This window comes from Notechis scutatus, chromosome 2 (assembly GCF_049901735.1).
Source record: "Notechis scutatus isolate UNSWTSFEM ecotype Mainland chromosome 2, rNotScu1.2, whole genome shotgun sequence".
NCBI lineage: Eukaryota > Metazoa > Chordata > Lepidosauria > Squamata > Elapidae > Notechis > Notechis scutatus.
The window spans coordinates 141,164,432-141,183,743 of NC_142010.1; the positions used below are offsets into that span (position 1 = coordinate 141,164,432).

Sequence of the window (19,312 nt, forward strand, 5' to 3'; positions counted from 1 at the left end):
CGCGTTAAAACATTACCAATAAAATCCCTCCTTGAAAACGAATCAAACTGCATTGCCCCGTTTGCAGGAAGAGGTCTTTCCCCATCATGTGATCGCATCTGGCCAATAATTATCCAGGACCGAAACGGCCTAACTGCTTTCTCCTTCACCATGGAAACAGTCACATTCTTCCGTTCCCCGCCTTCCTCGGCCTTCAGCCATGGCAAGGTGAGCGGCAGCTTTATCTTCGAATCACAGATGAGGGAGGGTCTTCAAGGTGCGTCACGCCTCACGCTAGAAATTCGCAAAAGGTAGCCTTGGCTGAAGGGGAGGTGGGAAAATGGGATGCGCAGGTTAGACGAGGAAGAAGCGACTTAGCCAATGAGAGGTCGTTTAGAAAGATGGAGGCGTGGTCTGAGGAACAGATTGGCATAGAGCCAGCCAATGCTGTGCAGCCGCGGCTTGTGCTCCACGTCGGCATCGGGGCGACCAAGATGGAGGCGCTGATCCTGGTAGGAGCCGGAGGGGCAAGAGAGGGGAGAGGGAGAATTGCTGGGGTGCGCGCCTGTTACCATGGAGACGGGCAGGTGGGCGGGGCGGAGCAAGTCGGTTGCTGCTGGGGTGCTTCTGGGCCTGGGCTTGAGCTCCTCTGGAGGGAGTCCGGGCCGGGCCACCCGAGGAGATGCAGGGAGGCTGGGCCGGTCCGTATGGCGGAGAGGGAATGGCAGGCTGAGGGTGAGAGAAGGTCCAGGTGCTGCTTGACAGACCAGCCAGGATGGGACAGAGCAAGGAAAGTCCCTGTCTAATCTTAAGAGGTTCTCTGCTCACGCCGCAGAAACGTGGGGCAAATCAGCTGTATTTTTATAGAGAAAAAAAAATTCCAGTGGTCAGTATATGAATTTCATCAAGGAAAGGATAAAAAGCCAGATTTTTTTCGTTCCCATTTCACAGATGGGTAAAGTAGGACTTCCGCTTAAGAAAAGCGTTCCTAACTGCTTGCTGCTGACCTGGCTTTTAGGAGCAGGAGATATTTTTTCCAACAGACATATGTTTGATTACAGAACTGCCTCTTAAATGGAAAGGTTGTCCCCATCTTCAAAAAGGGAGACCCCAGCCTAGTTGAAAATTACAGACCAATCTCCTTATGCTGCGTCACCTGTAAAGTCATGGAATCAATTATTAACCAATCCATTATCCTCCACTTAGAGACAAACAACCTACTCTCCAATAAACAATTTGGTTTCAGGAAAAAACTATCCTGTAATCTGCAACTCTTACACTGCAAAAACATATGGACTCCACAACTCTATCAGGGCAAAGCAATAGACGCAATCTACATAGACTTCTGTAAAGCCTTTGATTCAGTGGTACACGACAAACTACTCCTAAAACTAAAATCTTATGGTATCTCTGGACATAACTGGATAGAAGCATTCCTGTCAAACAGACAACAAATGGTCAAAATTGGGAGTGTCCTATCAAATTCTGTACCTGTCAATAGTGGTGTCCCCCAAGGCAGTGTTCTAGGACCAACTCTCTTCATACTCTACATAAATGACCTCTGTGATCATATTAAGAGCAACTGCGTTCTTTTTGCTGATGATGTAAAGCTATTCAACACCATCAACAATACTGCTACCCTTCAAAATGATATTGACTATGTATCAGAATGGTCAAACAAATGGCAACTTTAAATCTCAACAAATAAATGCTCTGTCTTACATATTGGCAAAAAAAATCAGAAAATAAAATACAAGCTGAATAGTCAAGATCTTGTTGATAATCCAAGCTCTGTAAAGGACCTTGGAATACTCATCTCTAATGATCTAAGTGCTTGAGCCCACTGTAACTACATAGCCAAAAAGGCATTAAGAGTTGTTAACCTAATCCTACGTAGCTTTTTCTCTGGTAATATCACACGACTAACTAGAGCATACAAAACATTTGCTAGACTCGAATACAGCTCATCAGTCTGGAACCCACATTACGTATCTGATATTAGCACAGTTGAGAAAGTCCAGAAATATTTCACAAGAAGAGTTCTCCACTCCTCGTAGAATACCTTATGCCACCAGACTTGAAATTCTAGACCTAGAAAACCTTGAATTACGCCATCTTCGGTCTGATCTAAGTATGGTATATAAAATCATACATTGCAATGTCCTACCTGTCAATGAATACTTCAGCTTCAACCATAACAACACAAGAGCACACAATAGATACAAACTCAAGGTTAACCGCATCAAACTTGATTGCAGGAAATACAACTTCAGCAACAGAGTGGTCAATGTCTGGAATACTCTACCTGACTCTAGTTTCTTCCCCAAACCCCAAAAACTTTAACCTTAGTCTATTGACCTCACCCCTTTCCTAAGAGGTCTGTAGGGGGCGTGCATAAGCGCACCAACGTGCCTACCGTTCCTGTCCTATTGTTTCTTTTATTTTTCTTATATGTACCCATTTCATGTATTCATAACTATGTATATACATATACCTATTATCTTGTAAGCAATTGACAAATCAAATCAAATAAATAAATAAATAAAACAATATTTCCAAGGACCTTGGAACTTCTTTGGGATGAGCCGCAAAACAGCTGTCTCTGAATATGATCTGCAATGTGCATTAGAGGCATTCAGAGTTGCTACAAGGCCACAATAGGTCTTACACAGGATGGGTCAGTGCCTTTACAGTATTTGTAAAATTAAATTAAAAGAAAACTTATATAGGTTTGTCTTGATGCTAAAAAAAAGCCTATTTTTCTGTTCTTTCCATAAGTAAAACATTATCAAGACTCTAAACCAGCCCTCAAAAACATTTTCAGAAAATGCTGCTACATTTATTTACTTATTTGATTTATGTACACTGCAATCAAGGACACTCTGTAATTTTTAATGTATAAGGTACAAAGCATATTCACTGTATTTTATTCATCTGACCCAGTTTCCATTATGGAGCATGTGCCCCTTTCAAAAGCCAATAAATCTTTATCCCATGAAAGGTTGTGTATCTCTGTCCCAAACTTTTGAGGGCATCTGGTGAGTACAATGCCTTGATATCATAGGAAGACAATTGAAGTCTCCAAAGTAAAATATCTAACTCTCACTTTGCAGAGATCAGCTTCCTAACAATTACAGGACAAATAAAAATACAAATGAACAGTGGGAAAAATTTCCTGCTAGACTTCTTTCCATAATACCTGTACACTGGAGCCTACTAGAAAATGATGTTCTAGTCTTTAACAGATAAGAAATAGCAACTCTGCTGAATCCAGTCAAATCCAGTCCTGCATCTTATTTATTGTAATGATCAACCATATTCCTTGCTACATCACAAATTTTACAAAGAGTTCTACCTCCTGTTACCATTTATTGTTAGATTAGTGGTGAGAAACCTGACAACATACTTTGTGAAGTTGAACAAATAATCCTAAATGCACTTGTTGGGAGTATGTTTCATTTGAAATCAGTATCGCTCTTGTTCTTTTCATAAGGGTTATAGTGAAATTTGTTTTTCCATGAGCATGCAGCACATATCTTGAAAAACGTGGAACATTAAATATTCACTGACAGCTGGCTAAGTATCTCCATTTGTACCACAACCTGGGTTATTATGAAATCACATATGCATCTTATATGTTTGTATTTGAAATTTTGGAATCCTGTTTAGCACAATCTTAGTTGAAGTCTTGACAGCTTCTGGAAATACACCCTGCTGAGAGTAACTTTCAGTTGGAATCTCTGTGCTTTATAAATTATTTTGCAGGCTTGGGTCGAAATCTTGGGGTACTCAATAATGTCCCCAGCCCTGTGGTGTTGCCCTAATTCTGAACTGTGGAGAACCAGTATGTATTCCTCTCTCTGTCAGTCAGCCACATTTCAAATTACATAACATGCCATTAATACAAATACAAGATCAACAAGACACTCTGGAGTCCTTGGTATTTTGTAGGTGCTGGAATGTATTTTAATGTTTGAAGAGAAAAATATGGCATAAAATTGTAATAATAGATGGAATAACTTATAATTTGTAGCATTTGTTGACATTTTGAATCTGCTTCTAGTGTGACCAGCTACCTCATTAAATTTTATTTATGATTTTCAAATTTTGAATCTCCTGCATCCCAATCTCTTTTTCTTAATATTTACTATGCTTGTAGTAAAATTCAAATACCAAAATTTATCCCTGTGGTTTAATAGCATTAATGCTGGGAATGTCTGTTTTTTAGAGGGCAACAGTTACAGTTTTATAAAGCAGGCTTAGTAGATGTGAGGTATGTGAGATAATAATGAAAAAAAAACTAAGTATGTATCAGATAATACCTCAAAGTAATACAAAGGACATAGAATTAAAGAATGATAGACCTAGGAATTTATCTTGAAACTCATGGATGGCAAGTCTTGGCAGTATAATTTAAGTATAGGTAAAATGCCTTTGAATCAAGCTTCTGTTGATTTCAGGGATATAATCATGATTCTTGTCAATGAGGTGGAAGTAGTTTTCGAGATGGAAGTAGACTTTTTTTTTTTAAAAAAAACTTCCTAATATAGCTTGCAATTACTTCTAGTGGTCTCCCATCTAAGAACCTGCCAACCCTGATCCTCCTTAGTATCCAAAAGTAGGCAGGTGTTTCTGCCTGTTCCTGTTGAACAGCAGGGAGTCAGAAATTCTACTTCTGATCTCTTAGCAGGATGTGGGTTGTCTTGCTCTAGCTTAGGAGAACAGTAATACATAGTAATTACACTGACAATAAGTATCAATACAAAAATTGTTTTGGAAAAAAAAAACTCCTGATAATGGGAGTTCTTTTAGTTAGGAATGATTTGAGTTGTTTGAGAAACTAAAATGTTTTTAATGAGCTCACATTCTTTTCCCCTTTGTTAATGCCAAACATTTAACTTTGCACTTCGGTTCAGTTGAGATTTTCTATGAGAAACTGACAGGATAAGTTGTAAAAATTAGTGTTTCTTACAAACACCTATTAACTAGCTAACAACTAACAACTGGGCTGTTGTAACATAAAATTGAATCGGATAGCTAAAATCACAATTATTTGCCAGATATTGAAGATATTTGAAAAAAATGTAAAATAATGTCACGCTTCTCGCTATTTTTATTTCTAAATGATCTTTCTTCCTGAAACATTTATGTTAGTAATCTGATGGATTTAATACTGTGATTTTTACATGACTTAATAAATACTCTGTGAATGTGCCGATTTATAAACAAAACCTCTTTGGGGTCATCCATAATATGGGATGTGGTCCTGACAGTAAAAAGGTTAAGAAATACTTCTCTGTAGCAGTGATTCTCAGTATGAGCCTTATGACCCCTTATGAAGTCATGTCGTATTTCTAGGAAGCTACATAAAAATTCTGAGAGAACTATTCAAACTTAACAGCAAGGCATTTGTTATAATCCTCGCATTTCAGTATCTGCTAATTTCAGCAGCATAATCAATGAAAATTGCTATAGTTTATAGAATAGTATATGATGCAGATTAATAAACAGCACAGACAGTAAAATATCTTCAACAGTGACTGTGAGGGATCTGAGGTAAATGAGACAGAGAAGGGCTCCATGAGCAAAAAATAAGTTGACAACCCCTGACCTAGAAAATAGAAATAATATTCAAAACAATCACAATAGGTCAAAGAAATGGGGCTGAAAATGACGATGCAATTTAAAAGAAGCAAGTTCATTTAAAAGTTGAATGGTTTTAAAATAATTGTCGATTGCAAACTAAAAATGAGCAAAGCAAGCAAATGCTTTTTTTTTAAGGGTTTGTGAACTGAAGCCTACTTTGCAAATCACAGAAGTAATTGTTCTACTCTATTCTCCATTGGTCCAACTTCACCTCAACTATTGTGCTTAATTCTAGGTACTATGCTTTAAAAAGGATCCGGGAAAAAAATTCAACAGGATCAGAGAAAGGCATGATCAGGGGATGAAACAGGATAAGGGCCATGGGAAAAGACCGAAGGAGCTGTGGATGTTGAAAATACGATAAGGAGGAGGGACATGACAGCATTCCTGAAATAGCTTGAAAGGATGATGTATAGAAGCAGCACAAGAACTTTTCTTTCTTATTCCACAGTAGAGAAAGCAGTGTAATAAATTTAAGATGGAGAAAGTTAGATTCCACTTGAAAGATAGAAAAAACCTCCAATGAGTAAGAATAGTTGATACTGATACCAGTTACCCAGGAAACTGGTAGGCTCTCCTTACTGTGTTCATGCTGCATGTCTGGTGATGCTCTAATTTAAATTCCCGAACCAGGCAGGAGATCCATCTTGATGGGCCCCTTCCAACTCTGATTCTCTTACTCCTGTCTTGGACTATCCAGAGATAATGGCAAAGAAGATTAGTGTTTGAGGTGGGAAAATGAATGTTTTCTATTTTGCAGGTACCCAATAATGCTAGCTGCTTCTTCTTTTTTTTTTTTTTAAAGTGGGCTGATTTGGTTTGTAAACTTTACAAAGCAATGTTTCAAGAACCTGCATTAAAAGGGTGCATAAGGTCAGTCTCTTGTAAACAATAGCTCATTTATTGACTTATAAAGGATATAAGCCATCTTGGTTTCATTACCTTCTGTAATTTTAAACTCTGGACTTGCTGGTGTTATACCCACTTCTTTTAAATTAGAGATGTACCGCCTGAGGCTCAGAGTTACTTGTGCCAGCAGAAAATTCCTCAACTTGCTGTCACATTATAACTTTTAATGTGGTAGGATAAGTGATTAAATACATAATTAGAAAGTAATCATGATAAGTATAATTAATTTAAATTAAATATAAATGAAATGAAAGTTTCTGATGTAGCCCCATCTCTTCCTTTTTGTAATATAGCCTAGAAAAAGTTGAGCACCATTGCATACATGTTAATGTGCATTACTTTAGTGACTTCAAAATTTGCTAAGACAAAATGGCTCAGCTACTAGGCTTTCCAGCTTGTTTAGCTGAATAGCATTCTGGATTTGTGCTCTTAACAATACTTCAATTTAGTTCTAAACAGTTCTGAACAGTTTATTCAGTTTAGTAGTAGAGTGGTATAATGCTTTTAGCTATGTGGTTCACTAAATTACTCCTTTTATTAAATATATGTCCTTTCCCCTTGGCAGGCTACAAAAGGGTTGGAAAAAAATCAAAATAGCATGAGGATTTTTACTTTTTTGTTACTCATGCACATGATGCTGTATCAGGGATCTTAAGTCTGTCAGTTAAAATAGGAAATAGTTTTTAAAATATTGTCAACAATGCTTCTTGGAGAAAAAATGTGCATTAATGTTCTTAATTATGCACAGAGAAATTGAAGTTGCCTGTCCATTCTGAATCTGCCTTTTTCTACTGCATTATGATGGTAACTGATATTCATGTGAGCAATGTTTTAATGTGAGTCATTACATGCTAAAAACCTTAGTCCATTCAATATTACAGTACATCTATTAGGAAGTTGTTTTGTTATTCTCATTTTATATTTAATTACACGGTTTAATATCACTTTACAAAATTACATAAATAATCCAGAATTGAGTTGATTTTGAATTTTAAAAAGAAAATGTTAAAGTTGTAAGCTGTCTAGAGTTGCCTTGCAGCAAGATGGACAACAAACTTAATAAAATAAATAACTTTCATGTTCAAATACCATTTTATTTATTTAGGTTGTATGATTCTTATCCTTCATTTTGGAACTATGGGAAACTAGTATTCATATTGGAGTTTAAACTGAATGTATCACTGAGGTATTATATATCTCTAACTGGAGTTGATGCAATCTATTTGAGACTATGACAAAAAAATAAACTTCAGCTTAAAAAAAAATCTTGAGATGCAGAGTCACAGTCTAGAAACTGATTGAACATCTTAATATACAATGGGCCCGCAGTATGGTCTCCTTAGAGATCTCTTAGGCTATTTTCAGACATCTTTGTGCTGTGCGCATGAAGATAAAATTGATAATGTGCTTCAGTTACATCCAGACTGAAACGTTCTAACATGTAATATGTGGGGCAGTTTTTGAGAATCACTGCATTAACATGTTAGAACAACTTCCTTGGATAAAATAACATTGTTTCCTGAAGACGTGGTTTGCAGTTTGGTGGCTAGAATTGGTTGGCAAAACTAAGGATAATAAATATATCAACTACATCCATTTTTGGCAAGACCCGTAGTAGCCATGGTGACATAGGTGTTTTGTATCCCTGTTGGGCAACTCTGACATTTTCTACTTCGAATTGCTTAGAAAAAATGATCAATTGGTTTACAGTGCTGGACTGTTGACCAAGATGCTTTTAATAAGCTCCATCAACCATTGAGGGCACAGTTCAGTGTGTTTTTAATAAATGACAAAATTCAGTAATGCTTTGGGATCAGAGTGTCTGGAAGATCATCTTCTTGCCTTTGAGAGGCTGTCTGGGTTATTAATATGTTCAGAAGAGGTCCTTTTTTGCATCATCTGAGACATGTTTACTAGGAATGTGAAAGGTGGCTTTGTGGCTGACAGATCTGAATCTCTTGGCCAAGACAAGGCAGTTTAACTAAATCACTTGTCTATTTTGATAAACGAATAGATTTTTATTCACTCATGCGATGAACTTTTAAGCTATTCACAGAGGGATTAATAGATGCATGCTGCATTTTTTTAGAATATATGTATCTGATTGACTTTTATGTGTTACTCTTTATATTTTACCATTCATTTTCATATTGTAAGCTGCCTTAAGCAATATTGATAATGGGAACATAGTAGAATATATTTCTTCAATAAAATAAAAGTTGCCATTTCTCCCCACCTTCCATTTCTAATAATGCAGATCAGAGCGTATGGCAAGACAAAATATGAAGCACACAAAACAACAATTTTATATTATCAAAAGTTAATAAAGCTATAAACCTACATTCCATGCATTTGAGATGGATCTCAGCAGGAATTATTTCTGAGTATCAGTCACATGAAGTTGGATTATAAAGCTTATTGCATAACAGCATCCACTCCAAAAATCCTTTATAATACTTATCAAAGTAAATTGTTCACATTCTCAAAAGTGGGAGGATTTATAAAACAATTTTCCCTAATCTGATGAATTCTATAATGGCTCCGAATGGCTTTAGGGCTATGAATATCATGGGCGATTACAGAACAAGATTAGACTTTTCTTGAATCTAACTAACCGCAGTTTAGATAGAAAAAAAATGGCCAAACACCATCATCTACAGCAGAAGAGATTTAACTTTTGAGTCTCTTATGAATGGCAGCATTGAAAGTGTTGCGGGGGGGATGCAAGTAGTTTATTTTGCTTTTGAAAATGTGCCACTTTTCATATTGATTACTTAACTTGAAAAAGGTATGAGTTGGGCCCATTTGATTCTAACAGTATCTTTTCTCATTTTTTCATTACCTTGCATGTGGGCTATATTGGCTTTCTGTAAGCTTCAGTGGAAATAGCTCTGCTTCCTCCATGCAGCTTTCCAAATGTCTTTTGCAAATAAAACAAACACATATATAATTCTTCCCACCTTCTCTCCCTTTCCAATCACTCTCCTTCCTCAGGGATCCTGGCAGCTGTAAAATCTTTATGGCAGTACTGCTGCTATCGTGCTGACCATCTGGGCCACTGCACACCTAGTTTAATTGACTGAACTTTAATTTATTGAAACTTCAGAATTAAATGATCAGAATAAACTGTGCAGTAACTCTTAATGTCTTGTTCAAATGGTTGATTGCTCAAGGCAGCCTTCGGCTTGAATTGGAAGGCTTCAGAGGAAAAAATATGCCACTTGTGGCCTTCCAGTTAATGCTCATTATAGATTTAAACATTGTTTAATTGTTTTCTGTCCAATATAAACTAGTCTCTTTACTAAAGAGATGTATAAATTCTACTCTGATACATATATGGTGAGCATCTGTTTTTCTCTTCCTGGAAATAAAACAAATGTGAGTTCCAGTCATTTGTCCATATTTGTGGCAGCATTCAGTGTGGATTAGGTCAGGTAACTGAATATTTCTCCGATATATTTATACTAGTCATTGGTTGCCTAGCTTTAGATATTTGTGCTGTTGTGCTTGCAGTTTCTAAGAGCCTCAGTGCAGAATTCAGATGCCTCATCTTGCTGCAAAACAGGAATCTCTCAGATTAAGATCTATGCAGATAAAGTGAAATATTATAGAAAGGGAGGAAAATTCCTATAACACTTCTGCCTCCTATGTTTGTGAAATGAATTTGTGCATGTGTGAAGAGGAATGAAGAGAGTTGGAAAAAATATTTGAATTTTCTCTTTTCACAGAGGAGTCCTGAATTAAAACTTCTCCACCTTCCTATGGAAACTGGCAATTTCTTCATGTTTCCCTCTTCAAATAGAAAACTCTTGCAATCCCAGTCCTTTCATCCCGTTTGTTTATAGCAAATTATTCTGGAAAATCTTGCATGAGAGTGTGTGTTCAATGGACAAAGAAGTTAGCCTCTCAAGTTGTTCTCAATATTACTTTGGGTGACTTGAAAATATAGTTTGGACAATATGATATACACGATAGCAATAAGTCATCCAACATGGCTGATTTATTCGTCTTCTGATCTAAGAGCCCCCAGTAATTGTAGAATTCACAGAATTCCCTAGATAATAAAAAGCCTCTGCATTGAGAAGTGTTGAGTATTCCCAGCTTCATATGCCCTGTAACAATTTCTAAGTTCTAGTTCTTTGGGTTGCTTAGTAACAAATCTGGGTCCCGTACAAGCAGAACTGCAGGCACTATAGGACTAGAGATAATATTCAGCGTGTTATGGAATACCATGAAATACAGGTAGGTTGCTCTGCAAAAGGTTATTATTTACAAGAAACTTGATTATTACTTGTTTTGAATTCTAGACTTTGTTTTGTGATGGCTTCAGGCTTAATTTTAAGAAGAATAGTGTTGCCCACTTCCACAGTTATCAGGAATCCTTGTTTCATAAAACTTAGGAAAAAGCATTCTCCCCGCTTCCTTGGCCTTTAACTATATTAGTAGCACAGTGGCTCAGAATTTGGAATCTGGCTTAAGCTCGGTGTCAAGGTTGACATAGCTGTGTGAAGGTCTATTCTACAGATGGTCTTCCGCTCCCAGAGAGGTCCTGTTGTAGCGCTTGAGGTGAAGTTCTGTTATACACTTTGACTGTGGCTACATGGAAGTCAGTGCATCACAGAACTTTGTCTCGAGAGCTTTTCAGCATCCATCAGGGGGGAAATGGCTCTCCTCTGGCCCTTTCTCTCTCCAGCTTCACCTCAGGAGGCTGTTAGGAATTTGGGAAGCTGGTTTATATCAAGCCCAACTGTTGATGTTTGATAGGGTTTTTAATTAAGCCTATCTTGAAACTCATCAGGAATTTTGTCTTGAGTTCTTTAGGCAGAGGATGTGCTCCAGCTACAGTCCTCCTGTTTGAATCCTGTTAGAATATCCCATTGAGCTCTAAATATGGCAAGAAAGCAGTCCATGTTTCCTGTAATTTTGACTAGGTCAGTGTTGGACTGGAAAGTTTTATGTTGCATAACTTACGGTGGAAGCTATTACCGGTCATAGCTCTGACAAGCTGATATTCGACTGAACCACATTTAGTTCTGCTTTTGAATTGAGAGCAGTACCTTCGCTTGTTTTTAGTCAAGGAGCAACCGGCAAAATTTATGGTCTTGTCTTACTACTTCTCTCATAAAAAAGGCTTAGGCTCCAAGAACTTCTTAAAAGGTGAACATTTTGCAGGTACAGCGGAAATCCTTTCTTCTTTGCAATTATTAGGAGATTCTTGAGAGAAATAGAGAGAAAGGAGGGAGGGACAGTATTTCTATCTCCAATGTAAAATCCAGTTCAAGATAGATGGTTTACTGGGCAAAAATCCCCAAAAGGTGATATGGGAAAGACGAATACATAATATAGTACTCCATTAAGGCAAGGCAAGTCTGTATTCTGGAGGCATACATCGACTAATACTTTTCTTTGCCATGTATGTCTATTTTTTGTTCTTCATTTGGAGTTTCTTAGAGTTCTGTTTGACCTCTTTAATATGCAGTAAGCCCTCACGATGTCCAAGCTTCATTGCATCTTCTTGGCAGTCCTTCAGAGAGTTTTCCAGTGCCCTTTTTTCTTCTTCAACTTTTCTACTTCAACTGTCTGATGCAGTTGAAACGTTCCACGTCCCCTAATTATTACATTATGTTTGGTCACACAGTCAACCAGAGGTTTAGACTGGAGGGCGTTTTTACCCACCTATTGAATCTTTCCCCAAGGACCTGTGTTAGACAGATGTTATTGTTTGATGGTGTAAAAGATATCGTCACAGGACATAAGTGCTTCCAAATAAAGCTGCCTTTTGCAATTGACTGATGATGATTTTGTCAATGCCAAGTGCATTCATGTGATGTTTCACATGTTTTCAGATTACACTTAAGGCATCTGTGACTATTGATTCTACCTTTGCTTTCTTTTGACACAGTTGTTCTATCTGCAGATCTTTATAGTTTGTGATTTTCTCCAGTTGTTTCTCTTCTGCTATCTCCAGGTACTGCAGCATCCACTGTCCAGAGTTTTTTTTTTCCTTATCAACAATTGTTAAGGGTGTTGAATGGCAAGTGTTTGTCTATCTGAATTCTAAAGTCCCAGAGCACTTTGGCGTCTTCATTTTCTACTGTTTATTTTATAATCCCATCAATTCTTACGTGTAGGCAAATGGTATTTCTTGTAAATATTTCAATGTACCATTGCTTTTGTACCATGGTTTGCCTTTGTTTTTTGTAATCAGACTGTGGGATGTCCTTGCAACAGCTATTATTATTATTAGTAGAAGTAGAAGTAGTAGCAGTAGCAGCAGCAGCATTTAAATTTATACGTGCCTAACTCCCAGCAACTGTTACTGAATGGGCTGCCATAAGTTACCAAGTGACTGTATTAGACTGAATAGACTGTAAGATATGCAGACCTAGAATAATATATTGTGACATATTTCTTCCATCAGTAAAAGCTATATGTGTTCTTCACATTTTAAAATGGTAGCAGACAAAAATGCCATTTGATCACCAACAATTCATCATCTTAGAGAGAAAGAAATGAAGTTACTAGTCCCTTGTGAAGGGCTATGTGAAGTTTGAAAACACATATGGTATATAGAACTATAAACCTTGGAATCAAATCCACAGTGGTCAGTATGGAAGTTTCAGGTGTTTTTTCCCTTCCTATGGTTTTAATTTGTTTAACTCATTACTATCACAATAGCTGAATAAAATTTGGGACAGAATATAGATTTCATTTCACCTCAGCATCTACATACTGTAGTTTTGTTCAGTGTGACAACTATGATGGTGATACTATGCATCTCTACACCACACTCTTGGTTAAAAAGAACGAGTTGCCCTTGGCGTTAATTGAATGGAACAGTGAATGTGTATCTTTTTTTTTTCAGGAGCCATCTCTCTACACAGTGAAAGCCATTCTGATCTTAGATAATGATGGAGACCGTCTTTTTGCTAAGGTAAGTCATGGGGCCTGTAAAGAATGGAAAAGTTCAAAGTTTTAAGAAGAACTCAAACTGTAGCTCTAAGGTTTGCCTGCAATGCTTCCCCATTCCCCAAATCTGTATCTATTGAAAAATTTCTGATGTAGAATTGTTTCTTCTCTTTTTCTTTTTTAATGAAGCTATCACATCTTTTTCTGCCCCAGTGTACTATCTCAAAGGCCAAGGAAAAGTGTTTCTGCAGCTACATTTGATTTGGGTAGGAATCCTACCCAGATTCAAATGCTTTATATTTGCCTCAGTTCCCCATTTGTAGAAAACAGGGAGAGGTGCCTGTCAGATTTATTATGATGGAAAAGAAACTTAGAATACCCTTCCACACCTTAAAGAGGTGGCAGACTGTGTAATTAAATGAGACATGAGGAACTCATTGGCCCTCTCAATATTCTTGAGTTCATAATTTGCATTAACTCCCAACTAGCATGTTTACTGGAAATGGTGGTCCGGCCATATCTTACAGGATCCTCTGTTCCTGATTTTAGTACACGAAGTTGCCTTTAGCATGATTGTATGTCTCATTTGAATCTTGACCACTTGTTTTCTTTTCTTGCCTCTCAGCTGATCAGCCTTTCTTTTCCTGTACTAGTATTATGATGACACCTATCCCACCGTCAAGGAGCAGAAGGCTTTTGAGAAGAATATTTTCAGCAAGACCCACCGGACAGATAGTAGGTTTTCCATGGATGATGATTTAATTATCTTTCAATATTTGTTAATACGTCCCAAAGGCCATATCTATACCAGTGGGGAAAAACCAGAATTAATGAGTGCAAGAAAGTTTTAAGAACATTTTAAAGAATGTTGTTCTTTAAAAGTTCCCAAGTTATTTTTAATCTACATATCAGTTTTAGGATAATTTTTTTTTTACATCAAGGGTAAGCAGTCCATTTAGCTCTCTTATGAGAAGAGATTGAGGAGACTGAGAATGTTTAGCTATGAAAAACTGAGTGTGAGGGAAAAGATGCCAGTATTCTTTAAATTCTGGAAAGCAGAAGACCTAGAAGAAAATGAAGATGTGCTTTCCATTGTCTTAGAGTGCAAGACACAGAATAGTGATCTTGTTACAGAAAGCACATTTGGGTTGAATGTTAGGAAAATGGAGTAAAGACAGTGTTACAATAGAACCAGTCAATTGGATAGTGGTCCATGCATAGTACATTTATGTATCAGGCTTAAACGTCTCCTTTGAATTCCACGAGCCTACAATTTTCCTAAGTAAAATTCTTGAGAAAAGTGAGGTTCACCAGCATTGCCCTACCTATCTCCTAAAACCATCTCTGGATTTTGTTTTGAGCGAACAACCAACACATTCAAGATTCAATTTTGATACAAATTTTCTGTTTGATGCCCCCTCCTATTACATAAAATCAAAAACTCATATTACATGACTATAATATGATATTCTTTTCAAATGTCTTATTGCCTGAGAAGCACCCTATATATTTGTGCATGGTGAGCTAATGCAGGCATGTGGATTCATGCTGCACCCTGTAACACATAACTGCTTTATGTAACACTAATTGCAAATCGGTACGAATGTAAGTATTGATGGGTTATTATAGCAGTCCAGTTTAAACATTTTTTTAAAGCAAGAGCCAGTTGTTTCTACATTAGTGTAACTCACAGTGTCACGGCGGCATCATTTGATATATCGGGACTTTTTTCCCCTTTGCTAAACCAGGTGGGTGCCGGGCTAGCACGTGACGCATCTGGCCTGCGGACCGCGAGTTTGACAGCCCTGGTGTAGATCCTTCAAAAGACTTGCATTAACTCTGGGGCAACATTTTCTTGAAATTTAAGGGTAGCTATACTGTATCAGAATATTATCGTTACTCGGGATTGGAAATATAGCTTAGTTGTATTTGTCTACCTCCCACCTTCTCTTGTTCCAGGTGAAATTGCCCTCTTAGAAGGCCTGACTGTTGTTTATAAGAGCAGCATTGACCTGTATTTTTATGTTATCGGCAGCTCCTATGAAAATGAGGTATGTTATTCTAGGAACAGCAAAGCAGCTGTTTGCAGTAGCACCTCTAGTTTCAATCCTGCTGACTTTCATATGAAGAAAACATTGCCGTCATTGTTATATGGTGGCAACTTTAAGCTGTGTAAAAACTGACTGCAAACTGCAAAATACTGGCATTGTTGACCTTGGATAGAACATTGTGGCAAGATTGAATCATTACCCTCTCTTTTTCCATTTTAAACTGGGAACCTCATCTATATTTAAGAGAAAGGACTAATGGCACATAACACAGATGCATAATTCTGGCACACCATGGTCCCTAGTGACTTGTAGCAAAACATCATTTTTTTTCTGGGGAAAAAAACCTCCAAACGTTCCAAAATGAATGTAGCCTTCGGGTCATTGTGTATGCATTTATGTTGATCATATGGATGTGCTTTTTCCTTTGCAGCTGATGCTCATGGCTGTGCTCAACTGCCTCTTCGACTCACTCAGTCAGATGTTGCGGTAAGAAGCTCTTCATCGGCTATAGCTATGGTGTATGGAAGCTGAGGTGCAGGATGTGTACGGGGAACTCATTAGAGAAGACTGGTTTTCTTTCTCAGAAATAACCAGATTTTGATTAGATAATCCTCTCGGGATGTATTCTTGCTACGTATTAATAATTGGAGTCCATCTGTGGGACTTGCATGTTTGAGAATTGGCAGGTCTACTGTGTAGGGCAGGGGTGTCAAACTGGCAGCCCGCCGGCCAAACTAATCACGCACATGCCACACCCACCCTGGCTCTGGAAAGGCAAAAAAAAACCCCGTTGCGATATGTCATGTGACACAATTGAGTTTGACACCCGTGATGTAGGGTTTTCAGGGGGTGGGAAAGCAGGGGCTTCAAACTACTGGTTGCTTCACCTAGAGCAGGGGTCTCAAACACAGTTTACCTGGGGGCCGCTGGAGGCAGAGTCTGGGTGAGGCTGGGCCGCATAATATTATACTTTATATTATACTTTATATTTATATTATACACTAATATTATACTTTCATATCATGGTGGGGGCCACAGGATATCGTCCTGTGGGCCGCAATTGGCCTGCGGGCCGCGAGAATGAGACCCCTGATCTAGAGTGACTTAGTTCTGTTTGCCTCAGCATACTCAAATTGGACAGTGGTTGCTCTGCTCTCCCACTCTGCTTTTCCTCTATCACAGGGGTCCCCAACCGCCGGTCCGCGGACCGGTACCGGGCCGCGGAACAAGCCTTACCGGGCCGCTGGTTGCTGGCGCCGCCATCTTTTTTGGTAAAAAAGCAATTTTTCAAATCAAAAAGATGGCGGCGCCAGCGCTTGGTGAGCTTTTCCGGGTAGAAAGCCATTTCTACCCGAAAAAGCTCACCAAGCGCTGGCGCCGCCTTTTTTGACGAAAAATCACTCCGGTGACGCCACCGGAAGTGATTTTCGTCAAAAGATGGCGGCGCCAGCTGACGCCGGAACCGGGCCGCGGCGTCGAAAAGGTTGGGGATCCCTGCTCTATCACAGGGGTCTCCAACCTTGGCAACTTTAAGCCTGGAGGACTTCAACTCCCAGAATGCCCCAGGCAGCTATCATATAAGCTTTTTTTTTAATATTTTGGGGTGGGAGGAGTTGCCTTCCATCTAGATAACTTGTTTGCTTCCAATGGTACCATATCCCTGGCTGAGAAACACCAGCGTCTTAAAGGGTGTGTGTGTGGGGGGAGGGCATTTCAGTTTTGAACCAGGTCCCGATCCTTAGAAACTTTTAAGAGACTAAAGTGGCTCGCAGTGCCTGGTTCCACGCTCAGTCGTGTTTGGCATCTCTTGCAGAAAGAACGTGGAGAAGCGAGGTCTGCTAGAGAACATGGAAGGCCTTTTCCTGGCGGTGGATGAAATTGTGGATGGGGGGTGAGTCCAATGTCTTTAGAAAATGTGTTCAGGCTCCAACTTGGGTTAACCTGCATATGGATCTAGTGCTCAAATTTGGGTTTACTTGTACCTGGATCTTGTGCATATCTCTCGACAAAAATATGCATTCCCAAACAGTAAAACACTCCTTGGGTTGTTTGGGGAAATATCAGTCTTTGTTACTCTTGCTACCCCCCCCCCCCCTTTCTAAGAGCTATCCGAGAATGTAGTTCAATTTGGTGAACAGTTACTTCTTTCTCTCTTATAGGGTGATTTTGGAGAGTGATCCCCAGCAAGTGCTACATAGGGTTGCTGTACGTGTAAGTGAGCCTTATCTGACCTTTTCTTTCTTGACAGCCTGTCCGGTAGGCAGGAGCTTCCTGACCCATTGGCTGACAGAAGCAACAGTTTATTTAGCTTGTGTTTGCAACAGATGAAAAGATGTCGCAATCTTTTATCTGGGATTGTTTGCAAGTGGGCTGTTGTGAAGGCAGGCAGGGAAGAGAAAGGATGCACTCTTGATAAGCAGTTGGCCTAAGTGGCAAATTGTAGTCCCTGATTTGGGAACAGAAAAGCAGGAGAGTCCATCAGATCTATTTTTCAGAAAGGTCAATGAGATATTCTGCATGCCACCAAACAGAGTTCCTTCTTCCTATTTTAGGGGGAGGATGTCCCTCTCACAGAACAGACAGTCTCACAGGTATGTCTTCTGGTCAGATTTTCTGTTTTACTTTATATCCCCTTTCCACGTGCCTTGCTGCCCTTGACTCTTATTTCCAGTGAACCTTGCTTGAATTTACACTTGAAGACATTGATAGACAGTGTGCCTCTAACCTCCTAGGGACATGAGGGCAGTTGCATCACACAAATGCGAGGTTTGAAGCATGATGATGCAGAACTGAATGCACGACTGGTCTTCGCTTTCATTTCAATTATCCAAACTTTGGATTTTTAGACTTGTTGAACAGCCCTCTTCCATCTGATGCTGTCCCACTGTGGATGAACAAAGTTGTTATAACTGGGAAATAGGATTACAGAATTTGAAACCCCACAAAATATCTTCATCAGTCCGTTGTGGTTTTGACAGAGGGGACTCCCATGTTATTATTTTATTTAGGACTCTGAATGTGCCTAGATACTAGATTTGCCCTTCTCAGCTTAAGTTTATGCCTCTGTGTTACAAACACCTCTTTTGGGATATTTTTCTGTAAAAGAGTTGTGTGGGTGGACAGTTGTGTGAGAATTTCATATCACCACCAATGTTTTATCTTTTTTTTTTTTGCAGGTACTGCAGTCAGCAAAGGAACAGATCAAGTGGTCCCTTCTGCGATGAAGAACCATGTGGGACTTGCTCCATTGACCTGCTGTCTTCAACTGAACCTCTTGTGTGTTTGTCCTGCACTGACCAAATTATAACATGACCACCATTTTTTTGACAGATCTCTAGCTATTTGCAAGTTTCATTGCTCTCCTATTGATTATTAGCGCTATTGTATGGGGAAACAAACTAGTCAGGGTTATTGCACGGATACATCATATTTCAAGAATAGTCAACTCAGTTCATTTTAGATGTTAGTCTCCCTCCTTTTTCCTCAGAAATACAGTTATTTATAATATATTTTATCCAGTTTCTTCCCAGTATTACCACTACGATAGAAGAAAAACATATTAACAAATGTTTACATTTTTTTTAGTAATCAGATTTCTATAGCTGCCCATCTCCCTCAAAAGGACCTTGGTTGGTGTACAGTATTAAATAAAACAGCCAATATAAAACAGATAAGAAATCCAAAAGTCACAGTAATAAATAAACACAAAAACAAAAATACCTTGATGGAGAAGGGATAAAAAATATCCCCCCTCAGCAATGGCGTCATCAGGACAGATCTTGAATTCTCTGGGAGTCCCATGCCTGCCAACATAAGTA

General features: G+C 38.7%; 1 protein-coding gene across 1 annotated transcript; it reads left to right on the forward strand.

Moving 5' to 3' along the window:
- The first annotated feature begins 450 nt into the window (after positions 1-450).
- On the forward strand, positions 451-18,825 carry COPZ1 (coat protein complex I subunit zeta 1). The gene is made up of 9 exons (XM_026677257.2): positions 451-491; positions 13,400-13,468; positions 14,097-14,178; positions 15,403-15,494; positions 15,925-15,980; positions 17,308-17,385; positions 17,654-17,705; positions 18,047-18,085; positions 18,671-18,825. Exons 1-9 carry the CDS (start codon positions 474-476, stop codon positions 18,716-18,718), a joined length of 534 nt encoding a protein of 177 aa, XP_026533042.2. The 5' UTR covers positions 451-473; the 3' UTR covers positions 18,719-18,825.
- The last annotated feature ends 487 nt before the right edge of the window (positions 18,826-19,312 follow it).